The following is a 23647-nucleotide window of genomic DNA, read 5'->3' on the forward strand; positions in this document are numbered from 1 at the left end:
GAAATTACTTGAATTTTACAAACATTTTTATTAAAGCAACATATTTAAACATATATAATATGCAAAATCCATTTTAATGTTTCATTATGATTTATCACCTCATCTTTCTATACATTTGAAGTCACTTCTCATTAAAACCAATCATGCAAATCTATAGCAGGTGCATGCGATTGCTTATTAGGGTAAAGGAAAGAAAACCACCTAAGCAAATAATATTCATTTATCTACACCAGAACCTTTAAAAAAGCATCTACATTCAACGGTGCAGCTAAAATTTGTGAACTGATGTTTATGTTTATGATATATATTTAGATGACAAACATACTGTATGAATATATTGCCATATTCTCCCCTACAAAGGCAAAGTGCAGTAACTATGCAAACACTAAACCTGAGATAAATGCCTTTAAAAAATTTATAAACTAGCAAGTAAAACAAGATGCAAAATTTTCTTAATCTTTCTTATTCAGCAGGTCACCTCCCAGAAGGTCTGACATTATCCTGGAAGAAGCCAGGGTTGGTGATGTTTCCAGAAGGGTTGTAGAAGGCCACAGTAATGAACATGCCCTTTCCATCTGATCCCAAACCAACACCAACTTGCTCTGAAGACCTCCAGATCATCTGGGTAAAGTTACCTATACACATATAAAAGTTATTTTGTGATTTAAACTTGATGCAAAATTAACATCAAAATTTCCTATACACCTAATCACAGTACAGTTTTACACGATCATCATCACCCTAGCTGATAAACTGATATGAGTAAATAATAATGAATGACCAACCAGTTCCTTTCTGAAATCCAGGAATGGCAAAGTTGTACTTCACATTATCCTTGTACCAGTTTTCAGCAACCTCTTTTCCTACGGTTAAATGTAGATCAGTGTTTCTACAAACATTCTAATTATACTGTGTGCTTTAGACCCATCTGCAGAATAACCATTTTACCTGTTGGAGGAACCATACTGGATGTCCATTTGTAAGACAAAGTCTCTCCGTAACCTTTTCTGCTGTTCTGTAGGGCACCAATGCTGGCTAGATGTGCTGCCCAATCCTGAGCCTCTTTACTGAGGACAGGGCACAGAGAGAGAGGTTTTGCCCCATGTTGTCGTCTGTAATCATTTACAGCTTTAAGGAGAGACTGACGAAACTGGAACAAGCTCTCACCTTCATCACGAGAAAAAAAGAACAGTTACATTAGAAAGATTTATGAGCGGTAACTATAGTTGTGATCTTTTTAATGCACTCTTTTAGACATCATATGGTACTGTGAAATGAAAGCAATGAGTTTAACTGATGTCTTTATATTTTAAAGCCAATCTTAGAGGGAGCATGTCAAACTAATTATGAATTACAAATTAATTTCTAATTAAAACTAGTGTATGTAAGGATATGTTCGCAATTTGGAAGCCTCATTCACGAATTTCTGAGTGGGCTTCACACAGGTGAGTGGGTTGAACAAACCACCTGTGGAAAAACTCTTTTCTCTATGTGCACCAAACTTTTTTCTCAAAGATGCAGTAGGTGATCTTCCACAATGCGAACAGCTTTTCTCTCGTGAAAGCGCAGCACGTCTATGCACAAACAGCGGTCAGCGGAGCTGCGTACAAACGGCTGCGCAGTTGTTCAAATCTGCATTTGCTGACAGACAGTTTGAGCTACTTATCGGAATTAGGAGAGATGTCGGCCTGACTCTATTTAATTGAATGAACATTTTTTAGTTTTATGCCTAACCCAAAATATAAAAATGCATATAAATACATTTACATAATTTACTCTAATCTTTACTATTAGAATGAGAAGAAACTTTCAACCAGCACAACAAAAATGTTTCTGAAGACAATCACCTACTGTACCTTTAAACTAAAATGACTCAGCATGGACTCAATAAAAAGTTTACTTGTGAATGTACCACCTATCATTTTGCACTACTTGCTTATTTAACCTTAAATACCTCTTTTACACATTATCCTGCACAACATTGCTCTGTATTAAATGAAGTGTATAGTCATTACATGTATAGTTAACTGTTTATATTAGTTAGATTACTGCTCCATAGAGTTGGTACGGAAAGTATTCAGACCACTTAAATGTTTCACTCTTTGAAGGTGTAAGGATCTCAAGGATGATCAGAAGAAATGGACAGCAGCTGAGTTAAATATATGAGTGTCTGTATACTTAGGACCAAGTGATATTTCAGTTTTTCTTTTATTAATAAATCTAAAAAAATGTCAACATTTCTATGTTTTTTTTCTGTCAGTATGGGGCGCTGTGTGTACATTAATGAGGAAAAAAATATCTAAATGATCTTTAAGTCTAAAAATTTAAGAGGCTATGAATACTTTCCATACCTATTGTATATATACATTTGAGTACTTATCTGAGTGCTTACTCTCTGAGTGGCTGCTCTGTGGAGAATGAGTCTTCGGTGGTGCTGGTCCAACACTGTGAGATGATGAAGGCAACAGGTTGGACGTAATGCTAAGGGCACCACGAGCTTGTCCAACTTTGTCCACTGAACACCAAAATTAAATAGGCTTAAAATTATTGGGAGTATCATTCAAGCATCATATCATAGTGTCATGGTCACCATCAATCCAGCATGTGCAGTAACACTATTATGCTGGTACTCCTGTACCTTGTTCACCAGCCTAGACCACAGCTCGAGTTTCATTTCAATCACGCACGGTTCCTCTCCAGGGAAATCTTTAGTAAAAAGGGAAAGATTTATGCATGTCTATTGCCCCCTCTGTAGTTTTTCAGCGATCTGCACGAGCTGGATCGCTGGTGACCATGACACATAGACTGCCTGGCCAAAAATATTATTATTACTTAGTCACATGTTTGTTCTACAATAAACTCTATACAATTTTACATAGAAAGCACCTGTAGACTCACCAGGTGGGGTGGCTTTGAGGTCTACTTTGGATCCCCCCGGTAGGACATTTCTCTCAAAATAACCTGCATTTGTGATGTTACCTCCTGGAAGGTACTGTCCCACCACAAAACTTGTGCTTCCATCAGTGGCTAGTCCAACTCCCAACTCTTTTGAGTCCTTCCACACCACCTGTGTGAAGTGACCTGGGGAAAGAACCAGATGTGAGTAAAGAGACCAGAACTGACCCCAACCCAGAGCGTTTACACAAACATTCACCTGTTTTAGAGGAGAATCCAGGCCTGCTGAAGTTGTACTCTTTAATTTCATTGTACCAGCTTTCCACTGCCTCACGTCCTGTATCAATTAACAAACTGTGATGGTAAAAACATGCAAACTAAATAATAATAATTGCAAACTAAAAACTAAAAAGCAAACTAAATCAATGACATAATGCTCATTTAAAAAAAAAACATATTCTCAGTATTATGCAAAAGACTTCTAAGACAGAGAGGTGAGCAAATGAAACATTAGTAAATGTTTTGATATTGTCGAGCTGTCACTAAACTCTGACCTGTGAGTTTTTTGTTAGCCGAGTTATAAGCATAATACACATTTTCTCCATGGTCTCCGTTGCTGTGCATGAGAGTCCTGATTGACAGCAGATGCTCTGCCCACTTTTGTGCAGAGCGGCTCAGGTTTATGTTTATGGTAAGGGGTGGAGCTCCATGATGTTTTCGATATGCATTGTGGGTCTGCAAGAACTCTGCCTCAAAACTGCTTTCTGCTGCAAATGAATATAAAGGATTTTTTATTGCAATGAAAAATACAACAAAGGTGCACATGCTGAGATTTAAAAACGTCAAAGACAATGTTACGCATGTTTGCCTTTATGCAAAGAACAAGGATGTATAAAAAAATTTACTGTACCTTTGCCCTCTGGTGTTGGTTTTTCAGCAATGTGAGGCACTGAGGGCACTTTGTTTGAATGAATGCCTGATGAACCATGAGCTTGTTCCACTTTGTGAGCTGAATGTTGCCAGATATATCAAACATTTATTATAGTTAACAGCTTTTCATCAACACCTCTGTCTTTTACAATATTCACAATTCAAATATAACATTTAAACTATGATTTATCATTGTTATTACTTATTTCATGATAACAATTTGTTAAATTTAATAAGTAATTATTGTCAAATTAATATTATTAATGTGTATAAATAGACCATTTTGAGGGATGTAAACAAAAACAATTGTCCTAATGCGTTTCTTGTTTAAAATCTTTAATTTCTATAACTTCAGAGAATACAAAAAGCTTCACATATTGATAATGTTCTGATAGCTGTTTTAATGTTGAGTTATGATTGAATTGCCTCTTGTTACAGTTCTCAAATAGTTTGATAACAAGATGGAAACGCTCATGGGCCAATGACATCTCCACATTGAAATGGTCTATACAGGAAAATATAGATGGATAACAACGTGAAGTAATTCACTAGAAAGTGTACTCACTTGCACCAGTGGACTTTTGATCTAGTTTAGAGCCAGTCGGCAGGACATTTTTTTCAAAATAACCTGCATTTGCGATGTTTCCAGCGGGAAGGTACTGACCCACGACAAAAATTGTGTTCCCATCAGTGGCCAGTCCAACTCCCAACTCTTTTGTGTCCTTCCACACCACCTGTGTGAAGTGACCTGGAGAAACCACTAGGAGTCAGTGTTGCAAAGGAGACCCGTACAAACTAAGCGTTTAACCACCACAGAATGTGTTGGCTGCTTGTACATTCACCTGTTTTGGAGCTAAATCCTGGCCTACTGAAGTTGTAGTCTTTAATTTCACCGTACCAGCTGTCCACTGCCTCATGTCCTTTAAAAAGTTAGGGAAAGGTATGTAACCTACTGTTTCCACATATAAAACAACACAGATGCTTTATATCATTTGCTTATTTTTATTTGTAGTACATAAGAAATCACATGGCCTGTTCACACAAACCAATCCAATAGATTATAAAATCTTGTATGTTTCTTTGTCTGCTCCATTGTATTGTACTGTAGGTCTAGCCAAGGAATCAAACCTAAAGTTTAGTTATAGCTTTTAATATGAGCATTTGAGTCTTATATGGTTATTGATATAATACATTTAGAAGATGTGTGCATTCAAAACTTGGATGGATAAATTATTTTGATAACATCACCCTGCATTTCAACTTGTGCCATTTACCGTTCTCTATAATCTGAAGTGTCCCTCACTCTACAATATGAAGAGAGAAAAGCTGTGGCTGAAATTGGTCACTTGATATCACTGTTCTTAATATGGACAATGGTAACGTTACATGATGCACTATATAAGGGACAAACGAATAATACAGTGGGAAGGTGTGGCTTGATATGACTTTATACCATTTTTGTGGTAAATAACAAGTCGACACAACTTGTTAACCATACCATGATGGCAAACATTTCTGTGTATCTGTAGTCAAATGTGGCATCTATTTATACAGCTCTATGATTATTGTCCTGTAAAGGGAGACACAAACGGATTCAAATTGGACCCAAACTCAGATTTTGAGTGCTCATGATATGACGGTCATTATGAGTGATAAGGAATAAACATTGTGGGAGGGTTCAATTTGGAAGGGCTCATCCCTATACCCTAATCCTTTCAAAGGGTCCCTCTGAAGAGATCAGGGAGATATTTCTCAACTTTGTTCCTGAAAGACCACCTAGATTGCATGTTTTGGATGTCTCTTTTGTCATTCACACCCATTAAAGGTCAGCTGATGTTCAGAATCGGGTGTGTTTGGTTAAGGAGACATGGAATATGTGCAGGGCTGGTAGTCCTCCTGGAACATGGTTGAGAAACACTGGATTATGGCATAGGTAGAGCCCTTCTGAATTGAGTGTAGTGTGTGACACTAACAACTTCAGTTGTATTTTTCAAAATTTTTCATTCCTTAAGGGCCCTTTGGAGTGTCCAGTTTTGAGCATTTTGGTTTGCAGTGAGGTCATTATTTTTCATGCTGATATTTCCGTTTGGAATGGACCATCTAATTGCAAGTAGTAAACTGACCTGTGAGTTTTTTGTTAGCTGAACTCCAAGCATAATACAAATTTTCTCCGTAGCCCTTGTTGCTGTGTGCGAGTGTTTTGGTTGAAAGCAGATGCTCCGCCCACTGCTGTGCGGAGCGGCACAGGTTTTTGTTAAAGGTGAGGGGCGGAGCTCCGTGCTGTTTGCGGTAGGCATTGTGCACCTGTAGGAACTCGGCCTCAAAACTGCTGCCTGCAGAGAGGAGCACAGAGATTTACAGTGTGCTGAAACAAATATATATACACAATTTATTTATTGTATAAATATTAAATTTGATCAGACTTAAAAGGATAGTTCATATAAAATTTTGATATGTCTTCATTTGCTCACTTTCCACTATCCAAAACTGTTTAACTTTCTTTTTGTGTTGTTACATAAAAGAAGATATTCTGAAGAAAGTTGGAATGCAGCAGACACTGGCTTCCATTTAGAATCACTTAAGGGTGAAAAAAATAGGGAAATAAGTTTTTGGGTGAACTATCCTTTAATTTCCTTTTGTCAGGTCTGAATAACAAAACTAGAATATTGGCAAGTAAAAATATAAAAAAAAGGCCAAAACTAACCCAGTGGCCCTAACCTAAATATCAAAACTCTAAACATGCTAATCCCTTTCCAATCTAATTTATTTATATAATGTGTGAAATTTTGACTACATTTATTCATTTATTTTCTTTTTGGCTTAGTCCCTTTATTAATCAGGGGTCGCCACAGTGGAATAAACCGCCAACTTATCCAGCATATGTTTTATGCAGTGAATGCCCTTCCAGCTGCAACCCATCACTGGGAATACACTCTCATTCACACACATAAACTAAAGACAATTTAGCTTACCCAATTCCCCTCTAGCACATGTCTTTGGACTGTGGGGGAAACCCAGGCACCTGGAGGAAACCCATGCCAACACAAGGAGAACATGCAGACTCCACACAGAAATGCCAACTGACTCAGCCGGGGCTTAAACTAGTGACCTTCATGCTGTGAGGTGATCATTCTACCCACTGCGCTGCCCAATTTTGACTTAAAATGATTTATTTCTAGTAAACACATTCTCTTTTCTTAAATAAGCTCACTGGTGTTCAGATGCTGTCTTTCAGAGCAAAATTTATAATCTAGCCCAGTTCTGTAATTGGTAGATTAAACAATACCTGAAATGTTTCATTCATCCACTATGTATGCAATATGTCAAACATTTAACCTCAACGTGCAACCTTGATAAAACTGTTGTGGGACAATTTGACAACCCTAACAAATATGACTGAGTAAAAATATTTAAACAAATATTAGAACTGAATAAATGCTGCTAAACTGTTAGTTAAGCAGAAAAGGTTAAGCAACAAAAATACAAAAATTGAGTTGTCTTAGGAAGTTGTCTAGACTCACCCGCCATGCATGTAGTTACGTGAGAAACTGCAAAACAAACACATTAAACGGAGCAGTTACTTAAACCACAGTAATAATTTGCATAGATACAAATGCCACAGCAGAATACCTGAACCACTCCCATCGCATCTGTGGAATAGAGAGCAGCACAAAAGGGGCTGAAATGCTTTCATGTTGCTTTTAATGGTACAGAACAAAATTTAGTGCATCTGTTAATGTAGGAACATATTTTCAAATGTATTTTATAGACATGAGACGATGCAGTCAAGATTTAAAAACGGGCAATTTTTTTTTGTTTTTAGGACAACAGTATCTCCAGCAGAAAAGATATCCAAAGATGTCGTTTTAAATTGAAAAGAAATCTTGGTGTTTATTTAAAAAAATATTTTTTAAATAATGAAGGCAGCAAAAGTCGATGATTCATTTGAATTATTTAGCCTGATATGTTTATTATTTTTCTCAAAGTTAAAATATATTGTGTTCAAAGGTGAAAAAAAAGGTTTTTGTTTTTTACTAAGACATTGATATATATATCAATTGATATATATATATATATATATATATATATATATATATATATATATATTAGAGCAGTAATCACAATATACATATATTACATATACGGTACAATATACGGTAAACCGTATTATTTTTATCCAAGGTTTCATACCGTCAGAGTCTTATACTGGCCCATATTTTTTTAACATTCAGTTAATAGAAGTATGCTCAGTTCACTTCGCAATAGTCAAAGTACCAAGTCTCCTAATATGACTTAAAAATACACCATAGCATCATCACATTTTCACAAAGACATGATATAGCATCACATAGATTTATAGTGTCAATATACAATTATAGCTGCTGAAACAGTTCTACATTTCCATCATTGAATCAGTCCTCTGCACTTCAATAACTGTCTGGTTTAGGTCAGCTACCAAATCCGACCTACGAAGACTATGTCGAATAGTTTGGGCTGCTGAGCGAATCACTGGTACAACCCGCCCTACTGTCCATGAACTGTACTCCTCCAGAGCGAGTGCAGGGCTGCCAAAATCACTCTGGACCCCTCACACCCAGCACACTGCCTCTTTGAACATTTACCTTCTGGTCGACACTATGCACTAGCACTGTGCACCAGAACAACCCGACACAGAAACAGTTTCTTCTCTCAGGCAATCCATCTCATAAACACTTGATCAAAGAAATTGTTAACCATACAACACTACTTGCTATAACATTTTTTACATACACTTATTTGACAGCATACCTCTCATGCCAATTGCACATAACAGCTGCACAAATAACTTTGTATTTAGTAATAAACATCTACATACACTTGTCAATATGTATAATTGAATTCACTACTTTCTTCTATTTATATATATATATATATATATATATATATATATATATATATATATATATATATATATATATATATATATATATATATATATATATATTTTTTTTTTTTTTTAATTTATTATTTAATTTATTTATTATTTAAATTATTTATTATCTGTTTTTTTGTCCTCTCTCTATAATTCTGTACAGAGCACTGTAGAAGCTCTGTCACGAAAACAAATTCTTCGTATGTATAAACATACTGTACCTGGCAATAAAGCTCTTTCTGATTCAGATTTTTTCTAATTCTGATTCTGAATACTTAAATAGTTCATTTAAAAAAAAATCTTTGCCATTTATTCTACCTCATATATTTTAAAGCTTTTATGAGTTTCCCATTTCTGTTGAACACAAAAAATGCAAATAATCCCAGCAATCAGCATTCTTCAAAATATCATTCTTTGTGTTCAACAGAAGAAGAAGCTCAAAGTTTTGAAAAGTGAAGAGTGAGAACTATTTCTTTAATATAATTACATATACATATTACATACATATACATATTACACTTACATATTTTTGTTTTGTTACAAGTTTTCCTGAAAAGAAACTCTGTAGACTATAATAGGAAGTGTCAAGTACCAGTGTCAGCACATGAAATATATTTAAAGTGTTGAGACAAAAGAAAGGCCTCAATCTCTTCACTCAGAAGAAGGAAGTGTGTCACTATCACCATACATACTAGCACACACAGTGATATAGTGATTCAGTTAATTAGAAATGGCAAAATGTATAAATATATATGTTTTTGTGAATGCTATGAAAAAAGTCATTATATGTTCCCTGTTACCCTATGAGATGGTCAGGAATGTAGACCAGTTTGTTTTACTCTTTGACTGAGTATAACCTTTAACTATAATAAGCACTGACGCAAAGATAAGGTTTCAATTCTTTTTTTTTTTTTCTTTTTTTTTGTGAGTGGCTGTCAATTTGTGTACATGAGACAGGAAACTTTGCTGTTCCTGCTTAGTCAGTCAGTGAAAGAGCAAATGGTGTTGCAAGACTATGGTTATTGCTGTGACACACTCGCACAATACTCCTCTTGCAGGACAGCTACACTCTGCATCTGCATGATACAGTATGGCTTGTCATTTACATACAGTATCAGTCAAGATGAAAATGAAGTAGAAATGAAAGCATTCAAACCGCACTTAACAAAATGCCTTAAAGCGATGAGCATGTTTGTATTTTTCTGTTTTCCTTAAGTCTGATCTGTTTATTAAAGCAAAACCAGTTTGATGGGACATCCTTATAGGTACTTTGCATACACCAAATACTGTCGAAACACAACTGAGGTCTAAGATGTCCAGAATGTTTAAGAGAGCTAGTCTAAATGTCATTTACAGTACAATTCAAATAACAAATGTTAAGCTAAATGCTCTTGTGGTTTTTAAAACATTAGATATTACACTACTGGATGCAAATATTTTAAAAATTAGACTGTGCAATTATTTAAAAACGTGACAGGGAATAGTAAACATTACTGACATTAGGTCCTCGTATTGACGCATATGCATTGTAGTCTTAAAAATACACACATACCTGTTCTGTTGGTTGCTCAAAGGCAGGAATTTGTCTTTCTTTAAGCGCTGTCTGCCAACTCTGTCTTGCACATTAAATCTCCGTACTATATATCTGTCAAGTGATGCAACGCCCTCTAGACCAGGGAAGTGCATTCTGATGGTAGCCTACTACACAAACACACACACACACACACACACGCATTTTCATGCTTGGTTTCCTTCTAAACAGACACGCACACAAACACACACACATATACACTCATAATCGCAAATTAATTGAATTCTGTTAAGTACAGGAGGACAAAGCTCCGACTTGTTCAGTCATGTGATATTTCATGCCTTCAGTTCATGTTCACTCCTGCTATCTCGGCTGTTCAGTGTCGTCCCTGCCCTTGCATGTTGCGATAGCACTTCCTTTCTTATTTTGCGGTTACTTTTTTGGTTCCTTTTGTCACCCACAGTGAGTATATTGGTATAATGCACACCACAGTTTCTCAGTCAAATGCAGGTTGTTTTGTTCAGTTGATTTTGTTCTATTTAGGTCATAAAAATTTAAGCAGCCCTGTGATGAACTGGCTGAAAGAGAATTGATGGAGAGATGAAAATTCATAAATCATGTCCCATTAAAACGTACTACGAAGTACTAAGTACCTTATGAATGCATTTCCTTATGTCCTCTTTTCATCTGAGCTGCGATACAATGGGTAGTTCACCACCTCACAGTTCAAAAAAGAGAGAAAATAATTAAATATAAAAAAAATTGTTATTATTATACTTAGTTTTTTGTGTTGTCTTGTCTTTTGTTTTCTAAAAAATATTTAAAAAATAAAAATTCACAATGGGGTAGAAATAAAATGTTGTTTTCTCTTTAATTAATGAATAATTTATTGTTTTTCTGATCCTGTTACTGTTTGGAATTTCATACTATAAACGCAAACTTCATTTTTGGCCCAATACATTCAAATAAGGAAGAGAAGGTTTAGATATTTTTACACAGGACAAAAATGCTGAGCAAAATACACTTTAATACTTGGCAAAAACATTTGTTTTCATAAATTTATTTACATATTTCTTTAGTGTATATTTTGCAGATAGGTTCTCCCATGTAAATCTGAGGAGTTCCCACAGTTCGAAGAAAACCAGACTTTCTAAACCTGTTTCTGGAGGGAGACTTTCTCAAATGTTTGCTTTAGCCCTAATTAAACGCACCGGAACCAGCTAATCGAGGTCTTCGGACTCATTAGCTAAACCTGTAATCACATACTTCCCTGCTTACCATATGAAAACAGTAGTTGCACTTTAGTTTACATTTCATGTATTACAAGAACCGTGTTCTTGCCTAATAAAGCAAATGTATTAGCCCTCCTGTGAAATTGCAATACTCTTTCAAATCTTTCCTAAGTGCAGTTTAACGGAGCAAAGAAATTTCTGTACAGTATTTCCTATAATTTTTTTTGTTTTGGAGAAAGTTTTGGTTCTTGTATTATGGACGAAATAAAAGCAGTTTTTTAATTTTGTAAAATAATTTTGCCGTAAATGAGAAAGGACTGTGTAAACTAACTGCATGGTTTACAGTTAGGGGTAGGTTTAAGAATAAGTACACTGTAAAAACTGATATGACAAAGTAATAACACCATACTGTATGCTACTCAAATTTTAATCGGTTATTCAGATTTTAAAAAAATTTTTAGTCATGCATATATTATATAATATATTAAGTTTTAGCAAAAGATTTTAGTCAGTTTGAATAATGTAAGTTGACAGACAAATTCATTTTATTAAATAAAATTTTAACAGCAATGTTTATGATTTAAATGATTAAGCAGCATTACATTTTTTGCAGTCTATTTTATAAATGCAAAACAGGACCGTAAAATTAATCATTGCTTACAAAAGCAGTATGTATGTCTGAATCAAAAAAGTCAGAACGACAAAATGGTAATTATGGTACAGTACATGCAGATTGGATCTACAAACAGATTTATATTTTGGATTGAACTTTATAGTGGGTTTGAACCAACTATTTATTATAAATAAATAAATAAATAAATAAATAAATACCCATAGAGAATATTTGATTTTAGACACAGCTATAATAAACCTTCTGGCAGGGGTGCTGGCTTTGTTGCTAAAATGCAGGATGTTGGCCCTCCAGAAGCAGGACTGGACATCTGTGATCTAAACCCAAAATACTGACCTGATATTATTGAGGTCAGGTCTCTGTGCCATCTGTTTTACTCATAAAAAATCTTACTTACTACACACTTTATGGTGGTATTTTTTTCTACTGGCTTGTTAAAGGGATTAATAAACATCTTATAACACATTTTTTTTTTTTTGCTTGTTTGTTTTAAGCATTTTGCAGCTTTCAAATGCTCTTGGATTTTTAGACTTGGATTTTGTTTGATCTGTCCTCCAGTAAGTTTAAAAGCATTAAAATAACAGAATAAAAACAAATGTAAAGACTAAACATGAAGAAGTGAATATAAAGACTTGCTTAAACATGCTTACATTTTTTAACTGTCTGTTAAGCTTTAGGAATTTCTTTGGGAGTTTCATGAAAGGCATACACTCTGCATTTCAATAGAACTAAAAAGGGAATTCCTCAGAAGTTTTCTAAACTAAAGAAAAAAAAAGAATAAAAATAGCCAAGTTTCACATTTTAAAAACAATTTACTCTTTACTATTCAACCAGAATGACTAAAATAAAATATGATTAAAAAGTAAATATCACACATTAATTTTTTAATTATATATTGTTGTATTTAATGCTGTCTAATGTAATGTCTACAACATGTCCACTAGTGGGCAGCATAGACATATTACTGCGTAAAAAGTCTCAAAATAAGACCTTTTTCATTTGAGCTGCATTTCTGATGCCTCTGTGTGTGTGTGTGTGCATGTGTGTATGCTTGCTGACCTAATAAGTCAATAGCACTTCAATCAAACAGACGTTGATTCAGTGCTTCCACATAATTAGCAGCAAGTACAACTAAGTCATACCATGTCATTTTAGGAACATAGTAAACAGAGTAAATAGTAGTATAGTATTACAATATATAGTAGTATAATAACAACAACAATAATAAAAATGCAAATAAAAAAATTATAAAATAATACTGGGGTGGCCAACCCTGATCCTGGAGAGCCACCTTCCTGCAGATTTCAGTTGCTACCCATATCAAACACACCTGAACCAATTAATTAAGACCTGAACGCCACATGATAATTACAGGCAGGTGTGTTTGATATGGGTTGCAACTGAAATATCCAGGAAGGTAGCTCTCTTGAAACAGGGTTGGCCACCCCTGAAATACTAGATCAGAATAAACTGTACATTTAACAATCAACATTTATGGATAAAACTATTATAACAAATAATAATAATCAATATGATTCATTTATAGTAATTTAGGTTTGTGTGTGTATGTGTATGTGTGTTTGTTTATTTGCAAGCGCATCACTGATATTTTTATTGGTCTCTCTCTTTTTGTAACCCCACTGGTCCTACAACACTCAATCCACTCTCAGCTGGGATTGAACCGGCATCTTTCCACATGAGAGTCTGTTGCTGTACTAAGGAGGCTAAAGAACATAACCTCTAGCGTCTGTCACTAGAGGTCAGAGGAGTGAGGTTTACCTGCACAGCACTTCACTAGCTTGCCTCTGCTACACAGGCATTAATGTATTGTGCCACTAGTTGAATACAATCAGTTATTTCCCTAGTAGATATTGGAGTTGTGTTGTATTGTCTAACTGAATTCAGGGTTAAGGCTCTTGAGTTTGGGGTAGAATGTTTCTCTGATGTGCTGATAGTTTGTGCAGTGGGTGAAGAATTGTTCCTTCGTCTTCACCTCTGCCGGGGCACAGTGTGGGCAGATGCGGCTCTCTCTGGGTTGCCAGTTTCTTTTGTATCTCTGCAGTCACATGCCTACACTCAGCCTGTTTTTTCCTCTCTTACTTACTCACTCAGTCGCACAGACAGACAGACAGACAGACAGACACACACACACAGACACACACACACACACACACACACACACACACACACACACACACACAAAAGTATGCATGCATATGTGCGCGGTAATGAATGTAGAGCATCAGTAACATCACAGTTGGGGTCATATACTGTAGCAACTGCAGATGGGAGGAAAACATTTAAGTATTCCAACCTTGTTCTGCGCTAATTTGATATGAGGCAGAAAATAATGTCACAAATGACCAAGAACCTGACAGGCTAAGTCATTTACATGAGTCCAATTAGTATTAAATCCTGCCACACTGAATTACCACTTGCAGCTGAAATCCTAATTACTGTAGATGTTCCTGAAACTGGTATGGAAGTATGTTAATACATGTGTATGAATATGTTTAGACTTTCAGTGGAGTCATTTTCATTTACTTTCTTTTGAGATATAACCTTTTAATAAATATGTATAGATCAATCATTAATTTGAAAGAATTTTAATTGGGTACAATATTGATAATTCCCCCTGTGTATAGGCTACAAAATCAACAGATTATAAGACATGTTGGAAAATAGCATTCAATGCTTTCACGATTTACATAATTTTTTTTCTTGAAAAAAGGAAGTGAAAGCCATGATATGAGGCAATCAAACACTCTATCACATCCGCAGGAAAAAAAAAATGAGCTCATGTGAATAGTTCTCTTTCTCAAGAATGTGAAATATCCTCCTTTAATTGTCTAATAAGGCATGATGTAAAGTTTACAACATTGTCTATCATACAGATTTATCATTAAATAAAACTACAGATTTACAGATACAATGAACAAATTCATCGTATTTAATTTTTATTATTGATTTGAAAGAAATCAATAATAAAGAAAGAGAAGAAGAAAGCCGACACAGTGGCGCAGTGGGTAGCACGTTCGCCTCACAGCAAGAAGGTCGCTGGTTCGATCCTCGGCTCAGTTGGCATTTCTGTGTGGAGTTTGCATGTTCTCCCTGCGTTCACGTGGGTTTCCTCCGGGTACTCCGGTTTCCCCTACAGTCCAAAGACATGCGGTACAAGTCAATTGGGTAGGCTAAATTGTCCATAGTGTGTGTGTGTGTGTGTGTGTGTGTGTGTGTGTGTGTGTGTGTATGTGTGGATGTTTCCCAGAGATGGGTTGCGGCTGGAAGGGCATCCGCTGCGTAAAAACTAGCTGGATAAGTTGGCGGTTCATTCCGCTGTGACCCCAGATTAATAAGGGGACTAAGCCGACAAGACAATGAATGAATGAATGAATGAATGAGAAGAAGAAAGAGATTTTTATATGAAAAATAAAATTGTAAAAAGTGCTGGCTTGTGATGAAAAGTATAGATACAGTTGGAATGTTTACAAATGTCTTTGATCGATGGGGGAAAATATTAATTTTCCACTTCACATGCTTTCAGCTGCTTACATGAAAGGTGTGACATTTTAATCTCTCATTTCAAATGAAGCAAAAGAGTGATTTGTCAAAACACAGCGAATGAGAGCAAAGAAAATTAAGCTACATGAGTGTGTGCTGGAAAATCTCATAATTTAACATTTTTGAGGTCATTGAAAAGATATAACTGAAATTCTGAAACTTGTTTGTCATTATGACATATCTGAAGCTTTACAGTCATTATTTTGTTTAGAGATTCAAATATTGTTTTTAGATTTGTTTAATCAAAACATTTATCAGCTTCATCATTAATTAAATTCTTTATTACTAAGAAAAAGAAAAGAAAAATACTTGTTTAACTTTTAACACTTGTTTACATTCTGGGCACATGGATTTGATTCTTTTCATTTATCTTTAAAGAAGTATCCTTCAGCTGCCAGTGGACTACAGAGCAAGCCACACAAGCCTGGTTTATCTGAGAAGAGAGCATTATTCACATTTCAAAGAAAGACGAAACAGACTATTTTAAACCATTTTAAAGAGTTTTTATTTCTATTTTGCATTTCTGTTTAAAACCGCTGTACGTAAAAAAAATATTTACACATTGTATAGTCTTTAATAGTAATTCCTTTAATGTTAATTGGTACGGTTTCCATTTAATGCATTTATTTTTTTTATTTAAAATCATTTAGCATTTGAAATTATCTTTTTCAATTAAGAAGTAAATGCAGGTTACAGTATTTTTTTTACATGGAAGGGGGTTAAAGCCTGTGTGAAGTTAATATTTACAATCTTTATTTTAGTATGACCGTTTGGTTTAGAGCATTGTTTTTTTTTTTTTTTTTGCTGAACTAGGCAGGTTATTCCATATTTTTATAAAAAAGTGCATTTATTTGCACTATTTATGTGTACATTTATGTGCACAAACAGTTTCTTTGTATAATTTGCTATTCTTGTGTGTTTTGCATCCTCTTGGTGACTTGCTGAATGCCTATTCATTGCCTACTAATTGTAAGTTGCTTTGGAAAAAAGCATCTGCTAAATTACTATGGCGTCATTTAAACTAATGTTTTCATTTTAAAACGCATGCGTTTTGCTATGGTTCTGCCTATACCCCCCGAAAACGGAGTGTTTTAAAATCCCCAAAGAGGTTGTTTTTTATTTTGAAGTGCTGCTGCCCTGTCTCACTGTGGATGGGGCAAAACTGAGACATCTGAAAACAGAGGTACGGCTACAGATATTCACCTGATATTCTGATATTCTGATTAGAGCTTTTTCCTCAATATTAAGTATCCTACATAAACATCAGTCCTGCATCCGAGGACACGTTGGGTAAATCTTCAAAGGGAACAGTGTACTTTATAACATCATTCACATCACTTGCTACGCTGTTTCACTTTCTTAACAATAAAATGAAAAAACATGATATAAGAAACTGTCAATTTTCATTTTGATATTAGCAACACAACTGCCTATTTTCATTTTCAATGAAAAAAAAAAAAAAACTCTTTTACTGAATATCAGTTTTAAAAATCAATAATAGCCATTATAAAAGTATATTGTACAATACGTTTATACATTATAGGAAATAAAGACAAGAAATCAGTCAAATGTGCAGAATTGTGTATGTGGTTATAAATTAATTTATTAACTTATATTTGCGATCAGTCAAAACACGTTATTGAGAACAAGTTATAGATTCAAAAGACCAAAGTCTAGGAATATGTGGTTAGACATAGACATGATGAATTAAATATCATGTTTAACAAAATATAGTGAGATGAGATCCAGCGGTAGATTCGGGATGAACCGTCTGACGTGCTCTGCTCTCACCTGGAAATCTGTGCTCGAAGCAGCCTCTGACTGACTAGAGCTCAGCAAATGCCCGAGTGTGTGTTTGTGGTCACATGATGTTGTCACTTCACCTTAATGGATCGTTTGACATCACCTCACACTTCAAATCTTCTCAATCTCTACTAAATATTTTGTTTCAGATGGAAGTACATCAACATATAGTGAATAAAAGGCTCAGCAACTTCCAGTTTTTATACTTTTAATCGGATTTATTGGAATATAACTTGCGAGTTAGAAGAACGCATACTATACTCTATTCTTAATGTTATTTTTCATATTAAACTAGTGGATACTCTACTCCTCTTCTTGAGATTCTGAGCTTTTAAGTTTATGTTTTTTCTCTTATATAGGCATTATATGGTTATTACTGCCATTTTAATGTGTAATTTGAATAGAGTTTCCAGACCCCCAGTCATGGTAAACGCTCTCATTATTTCTAAAAATACACTATTATGCTGCAAATTTCAGGTTTTGTTTACTCCAAGCAAAGCTTTCTTTGAAGGCTGCTATGAAGAACAATGAGTAGAGTCCTATAGTTAATTCAGTTGAAAAGGCCCTTCTGTGGAATTGTGGCTGATCAAGATAAGAGGCTCCAGCTTCAGGTCCAAGCACAAGCAGAGGACAAAAAATTTGTGGCCTACTGAAAATAATTGGAGAAGCAGCTAGTCTGCAGAATAATTGGGCTTCACATGGAACACATCTTACAGTACCGCAACAGTAGTGTAGCACTGGAGTAGAGATCCTTCAAAAACTAGCCCAATTTTTTAATTAGTACCAATAGTTGTTTCCTGCCTCATATCGCAACTTTAAATTAAAATATTAATCCTATATTGTGAAAGGTCTGTATGAAAGATCTTAGATGGGTTAGCAGTCATTTTAAATTCTTTTGAATAATTTAGAAAAAACATGTCAGTGCAGTGGGTGGCACCGGTGGCTCAGTGGTTAGCACTGTTGCCTCATAGCAAGAAGTTCACTGGTTTGAGTCCTGGGCCAGTTGGGATTTCTGTGTGGTTTTTGCTTGTTCTCCTAGTGTTCGCATGGGTTTCCTTCGGGTGCTTAGGTTTCCCCTATAGTCCAAAGACATGGGCTTTAGGTGAATTGAATAAACTAAACTGGCCGTAGTGTATGAGTGTGAATGCAAGAGTCTGTTGGTGTTTCCTAGTGTTGGGTTGCAGCTGGAAGGGCATGCACTGCGAAAAACATTTTATAAGTTGGCGGTTCATTTTGCTGTGGTAACCCCTGATTAATAAAGGGACTAACCTGAAAAAAAGAAAAGAATGAATGCATAATAATAATAATAATAATAATAATAATAAATATTAATAATTATTAAAATTATTTATAATAATATAAATATATTTTTACATTTATTGAAAACAAATTGATATATTTTAGTATGTATTTTTATTAAGTTTTTGTTTTGGTTGCAGAAAAAGAAGAACAAACTTGCACGTGCAAAATATGCCACAAAGCCCCCTAACATCTTTTTTCTGGGATTATCACTCTGAATTAATACACTTGCAAGGTAAATCATATCTCAAAGCTTTGCACCGCTGATTTTTACTGGGGGCATGGGGCATGCTGCCCCCAGCAAGAGGCCGCCCTAGGTGATCAATCGCCCGTATTAACCATGCCTAAATAATACCTAAAGGTATGATGATCTATTTTCAGAATTTGTACTCTGCATTTAACCCAATTAGGCATGAAACAAAGTGCTTTATTGTCCCATAAGGCAGCACCATTTCATAAACATGATTATTTACTCAATATTATTCACACTGTTTTATAATAAAGCCTTAATAATTGAACTTAATTGTTGTTTTTTACAAATCTAAGTGGATTAAACAACACAAATAAGTTGTCCCCAAAAGACCTTAAGAATTATGTTGTTTCAACTCATGAAATAAGTAGTTTGAACAAGCAGCAAAATACTTTTTTGAGAAAGTGATAATAGACAGTTTCATTGCTTTACAAGTAGTGAGCAGAAAGTTGATACATTGTACAATATCTGTGTCCAGACAAAATCTTCATTTATAAAGGCAGAATGTTGTATTCATTTTAATAACTGGCATATAGATTCAAGGTCCACTCTCTTAAATACTGTTCTCCTGTCACTGCTGTTGCTGAAAGGATGTTTTTAGGAACGTTTTAAAGATTTTAATCTCCTGTTATTCCATGTTATTCCATGTTGGTGTGTTCCATGAGCACGCCACTGTAAAGCTATAGTGTGTAAAAATTGCCATTTCTAAAATGGCTGTGTCTGCCGGAGTTTTTAAATAGATTGAGTAATATTTTGATTATCTTTTTCATAATGGATTGAAACACTGCTGATCCTTCTCATAAATAGGATCACTTTGTAACAAAAAGGAGATAGCAAAAAAAAAAAAAATTATAACAATGTGTCTTTTACTCAAATCAATAACGCTTTGAAATTTTCATCACTTGTAATTTGTTAATCTGAAGACAAAAGCAAACAACTGCATTTCTGAGTACATCCACATGACGCAATAAGCTGTTCGTTCCACTGTAGTGACCCCTTATAAAGCAGGGAATAAGCCAATGGAAAGTGAGTGAGTTCATCGTAGTCAATACATGAACTATCATTAGCTTTATTGTAAAGTAAGACCACAATTTATTTTCCTACAGTTTTGAGAAACCTGAAGAATTTGAATAGCTGACATTAGTAAAATCAGAGAATTTCCAGCCAGTTTTGGGTTAATTTGAACCAGTTCATGTTCTTTTGCAAACATTATCTAAGAAAATGCCAGTAAATATGAACAAACAGTTCCGTGAAATGCTTTCGTTATTTTGCTTGCGATGCCATCTGCTTTCTATCACAGGCTGCCTTAATCATTTTATTTCTTTCTGTTTTATTCAATGTGGAATACACTGGACGTCTCTGTAAAGATTTTCCTCCACTGACGAAAAGCAAGTGGCTTTATGAACAAGCATTGGTTTCTTTTAAATAAATTTAGAAGTACATATTAGATCAGAGAATACAGAGCCATATTTGCAAAAGTTTTTTTTGGTAATTGATGGAGATGGACAGCTCTGTGTGTGTCCTTCCTCTTTGAATGTTGTTTGTTTGCTTGATTCTTGCTGTAAATGCTGTATTCTGCTAGCATGCATCAAACCCCTAAATAAACCTGTGAACCTGCTCTTTCTTTGCTGTTAGATCTCATTTGAGCATCTGTCTCGAAAAAATTCAAATGCATTGGTCTGTCGAACCTCAGTTATCAAAAGGAATATTTCCTGCATTCCCTTTCGCTAAGTTTTAATGCTTGAACTGAGACATCATGTATTATTAATTTGTGATTTTAGGGAGTTTTAAAAAGCTTTAGCTATATTTCAGTTCCCGTTTAAATATATTTATGAATTTATGTTATTCTGGGAGTTGTACAAAAACAATTCTGGGTGTTAAACATGATTAGAAAGATGATTAGAATCATGTAGTGTTTTCAAATTTACCCAAAAGTTAAACATTACAGGATTTCATTTGCAATCTATAAAATATTTCCCTTTTATTTATGTTCTTTGAGTTGAGAGTTATTATGTGTATAAATAATCTCCAGATTTATGTCTCGCACCATATTTGTAATTCAAGACACAGATCTTAATTTAAAAAAGTAAGCAAATATCAGTGTTTATTTCCCCACGTTGAGAACTTATTTAACATCAAAAGCAGTTTTCCTAGTGGTTTTGAAGTGTTTCTCTAATCAGTCCATACTTTATGTGCTTCAACACATGTGATTCATTAAACACGCATCAATCCAACAAGCCTGTGGGCGTTTGGACACACTTACACTCTAATTGACTAGAAACATGCTGGGTGTAAGTCTGCTTCATTAAACATCACTATGGCAGTGATACACTTGCTCTTCAGGCAATTGCTTTTTCAGAGCATGTGCCAGAAAAACTTCTCTCTTGGCTGTAAGTTTGATGTGCTACCTGTCAACAGTTTTAGTCTGATGGCCACCAGCTTGGAACATTTCTGTGAACCCTGAGAGTGCTTGTATAAAGGCCTATTTGCATCATATAGCTATAAAGTTAACAATATAGGCATTGTTCTAAAAATGATTTTGAATGTAAAACATAGGCAGAGTTTTTTTCTTTTTGTTCATTTTGAGCTTCTGTGAGAATAAAATAACATTTTCAAACTGGCAAAACTCTAATAGGCACACTGTGGTCAGTATAATAATACTCAGATAGCCAGTTTGAGAAGCCCAAAGTGTGCCAAAAATTGATCTGCCACACAATTACACCACCAACCTGAACTGCCATAATTATTCAAATCAAATTCTGGCTCTACCTCTCGAATTTCACAGCAGAAATTTAGCCTCATCAGACCAGAGGACCTTTTTCCAAATTTCCCATCCTGTTTCTGCGGATTGTTGTAATCATGTCTAAAAGTGCTGGCTTTGTAAATGGCTGATTGGAATTTTTTTTTTTTTTTTTGTTAATGAGCAGTTAAACTAGTGTATACACAGTCCCCAAAGTGAGAATAGTAGTTTGTATTTTTATGCAATTTCTGTGCTTATTCAAATCCAAAATGGATTTGCTGTTCGTATTGATTAAACACTTTGCTAATTAATTTACATATTAATTTATCTGTTGTGGAAAAATGAGAACCAGTAGTGGAATTGAGGAGCTAGAGATGCTTTTTAGGATACCAATGCCTTATATACAGTCAATGTTTGAAGTGAATCAAAAATGTTTTTGAAAATTGTCCAATGATAAGAATGGGAGTTGTTAAATAATTTTAAAGAAATGTGATGATCCACTTTAAATGTTGTCTACTGTATATCTGTGTGGTATAATGGACATGTTTCTAAACTGTAGTACATTTTATAAAAAATAAAAATAAAAAAGCTCTCATTTAAGGGCGTGTCTTTTCACATGATAGCTATCATTTTTATCGGTTTCTGAACTGTAGTACTTTCTGAAGTACTTTTTATAATTAGTAAAATTCAGTCACACTGCAGACTCAGCAACACATGGAGCTCTCATTCATACATTCCTATATGACAGTTATCAATAACCTTACACAGGATGGTGTATTTGATATCATTAAAATTGATGTTGTTAAAAGGGTTAAAATGCATTTCTTAGGGTTGTGGCAAATCTTTAAAAAATAAGAGTATGATTTATAATGGCTTTTTTTTTTAACTCTTTATTTTTATTTTCATTGAAAAAACCTTCATACATACAGTACCGCCTAAATACTTACAAGAGATATGGACCATACATTAGTTCTCTTGGAAGTACTCTATCACAGTAAATTTAGCTTACTACAAAAAGGAAGTCTTAAGTCTTAAGAGTAACATTTACAATCATAATAAGGAACTGGCAGGGACAAAAATTAAAAATTAAAGCAAGTTGTACATGGACAATGAAACCAAAAGAGACATTATAAAATTATTAAAAGATATTTATAAATAAAAAAATAAAATAAAATAATTAAATTAACACAATAGTCTAATCAGTTCAGTTTGTCTGCAAAAATAGTATGAATGGTTCTCAAATCTTTTTGAAAATTGACAATTTGTCACTTAATGTGGATCTCAGTTCTTCTAAGTGTAACATATTTCCAAGTTCCTCTGCCCAAATTTCAAAGGTGGGGACAGCATCAGACTTCTATACATTTGTAAAATCTTTTTTTTTTTTTTTTTTTTTAAATAAATTTTTTTTTGAAATACACATACAAATATTGCTTGTGTTTGGTTTCTTATGCAAGAGCTGCCCTCTGCTCCTAAAAGTAAAGTCCAATACTAGGATCAGGTTCCACATTGACTGAATACACTAAAAAAGTAATTTAAATAGTTTACTGCATGACCACAAAGAATGAAACAGAGTTCCTGTTGATACATTGAACTTATTACAACATGAAAAGATTGTTGGGAATGTTTTATGAAGTTTTAATTTAGAATAATGGAACTTATGAATGACCTTTAATTGGATCAGATAATGCCTTGCGTTCACAAAATACAATTTATATTGTTAATTAGGCTAACTAGATTATCAAAAATGCCCTTGTCAAATGCGCTACATGGCATAAAATTGCTTAGTTTAGGTCTCTAAAAAACTGCAATGTTTTATTTTCTACCTGAGTGTGAGCTCCATAGGCACATGTAGAAGCCATTAAG

At 34.5% G+C, this 23647-nt stretch overlaps 2 protein-coding genes across 9 annotated transcripts in view; one reads left to right on the forward strand and one right to left on the reverse strand.

Annotated features, from left to right (window-relative positions):
* glipr2 (GLI pathogenesis-related 2) overlaps nucleotides 1-10660 on the reverse strand; it is an 11711-nt gene extending 1051 nt beyond the window's left edge. The window contains exons 1-13 of one of the 6 annotated variants that reach the window (XR_012405762.1): nucleotides 10290-10351; nucleotides 7347-7373; nucleotides 5949-6158; nucleotides 4668-4745; nucleotides 4391-4573; nucleotides 3806-3904; nucleotides 3450-3662; nucleotides 3155-3232; nucleotides 2899-3081; nucleotides 2393-2809; nucleotides 949-1167; nucleotides 786-863; nucleotides 1-635 (exon numbers count right to left, since the gene is read on the reverse strand). The exon at nucleotides 1-635 is cut by the window's left edge and continues 821 nt beyond it. Coding sequence is in view for 4 of the 6 variants with exons in the window: in NM_001423664.1 (NP_001410593.1) it covers nucleotides 475-635; nucleotides 786-863; nucleotides 949-1167; nucleotides 2393-2515; nucleotides 2899-3081; nucleotides 3155-3232; nucleotides 3450-3662; nucleotides 3806-3904; nucleotides 4391-4573; nucleotides 4668-4745; nucleotides 5949-6158; nucleotides 7347-7353 (1632 nt within the window). In the remaining 2 variants the exon portion in view is untranslated. Of the gene's footprint in view, nucleotides 636-785; nucleotides 864-948; nucleotides 1168-2392; nucleotides 2810-2898; nucleotides 3082-3154; nucleotides 3233-3449; nucleotides 3663-3805; nucleotides 3905-4390; nucleotides 4574-4667; nucleotides 4746-5948; nucleotides 6159-7346; nucleotides 7374-10289 lie in introns of all 6 variants that reach the window. The other 5 variants (NM_001423664.1, XM_068221100.2, XR_012405763.1 and 2 more) reach the window with 5 other exon arrangements.
* LOC561565 (neuropeptide FF receptor 2) overlaps nucleotides 4666-23647 on the forward strand; it is a 77121-nt gene continuing 58139 nt past the window's right edge. For all 3 annotated transcript variants that reach the window (XM_073952338.1, XM_068221453.2, XM_073952339.1), the window contains exon 1: nucleotides 4666-4765. The gene's annotated coding sequence lies outside the window, so the exon portion shown is untranslated. The remainder of the gene's footprint in view (nucleotides 4766-23647) is intronic.

This window comes from Danio rerio, chromosome 5, assembly GCF_049306965.1.
Source record: "Danio rerio strain Tuebingen ecotype United States chromosome 5, GRCz12tu, whole genome shotgun sequence".
Taxonomy (NCBI): Eukaryota; Metazoa; Chordata; class Actinopteri; order Cypriniformes; family Danionidae; genus Danio; species Danio rerio.